Below are 1,120 nucleotides of genomic sequence, written 5' to 3' on the forward strand. Positions count from 1 at the left end.
TCTCTCTCTCTCTCTCTCTCTCTCTCTCTCTCTCTCTCTCTCTCTCTCTCTTTCTTTATCTCGCCCACTGACTGATTCAATAGAACCGTTAAACTATCGGCATATTCACACAATCGCCCCCCGCCCGCTTTCTCATCCCCCTACTAAGTCAATCTGTTATCAATAGACAATGACAAGCCATAGTTCAGGATCCGATTTCTTACCCAGGGCCGGGTGAATAATCAGTTCACTAAGTAAATAAAAAAGGGTCACAAATTTTAGACAGATCTTCGACTGCCGAGAGTGTAAGCGTTTGAGAAGTATTATTTCTCTGATAGCAAGTAGGGTGGTGTCATAATTTCGAATCAAGAGACTCACTTTTATTTTTTGGATGTGAGCTGAGATAAAACTGTTTAATAAAATAAGAAGTCTTAATTTCTTTTTTATTTTTATTTTCGCTGTTTCCGTGCGTATGTGTTCCACTTTCGATTCTGAATAGGGAATTCTCAAGTTTGTTTCTTGCATTTAGGAGGATATCTGTTGTCAAATAAATAACAGACGATAGCGCAAAACAAATTGATACACTGACGTACCGAATTCGGGTAGATTACGATAAACCTTACCCTTTCTCTTTATAGCGTCTCCAAAAGCTAAACACGCATAAATCGTATCAAATCACTCAGGGCGGGAAGTTTGATTGCCATAAAATGTAGTTTTTATCAAAGAAACAAGAGCAGTAACTTCACCGAGGAGCAAAAGCCGTAAGGCAGGTAAACTTCTTCTTTGGTATTTGTCCAAAACGGTTTTTCAAATCGAAAGAGAGACAAAGGACGAGCTGCGACAACGACTGGGAGAAGGCGGCTCTTGGCCGTCCCCGTTTCAATACAGAAATGTCGTGTTCTCGTGCTCTCAACTTTCTCCGGATCGTGTTCTGTGTCGCCTCAGCATGGACTACAATGACACACGCGCAGATGGTGAGTAGTGCTGTTGATCGTTCTGTTATTTCTGCGTGATGCGTGGGTTTATTTGTGTATGTCCCCCCCCCCAAACCTCTCTGCCTCTCTCTCTGTGTCTCTCTCTCTATCAACTTGTCTGTCTGTCTGTCTGTCTGTCTGTCTGTCTGTCTGTCTGTCTGTCTGTG

At 42.4% G+C, this 1,120-nt stretch overlaps 1 protein-coding gene across 1 annotated transcript in view; it reads left to right on the forward strand.

Moving 5' to 3' along the window:
* Positions 1 to 17: 17 nt before the first annotated feature.
* LOC101851933 (protocadherin-1) overlaps positions 18 to 1,120 on the forward strand; it is a gene marked incomplete at its 3' end in the record, with an annotated part of 38,344 nt that continues 37,241 nt past the window's right edge. The window contains 1 exon segment of the mRNA XM_013080105.2: positions 18 to 953. Coding sequence (XP_012935559.1) covers positions 870 to 953 — 84 coding nt within the window.

The sequence above is a fragment of the Aplysia californica genome, unplaced genomic scaffold, assembly GCF_000002075.1.
Source record: "Aplysia californica isolate F4 #8 unplaced genomic scaffold, AplCal3.0 scaffold00075, whole genome shotgun sequence".
NCBI classification, from domain to species: domain Eukaryota; kingdom Metazoa; phylum Mollusca; class Gastropoda; order Aplysiida; family Aplysiidae; genus Aplysia; species Aplysia californica.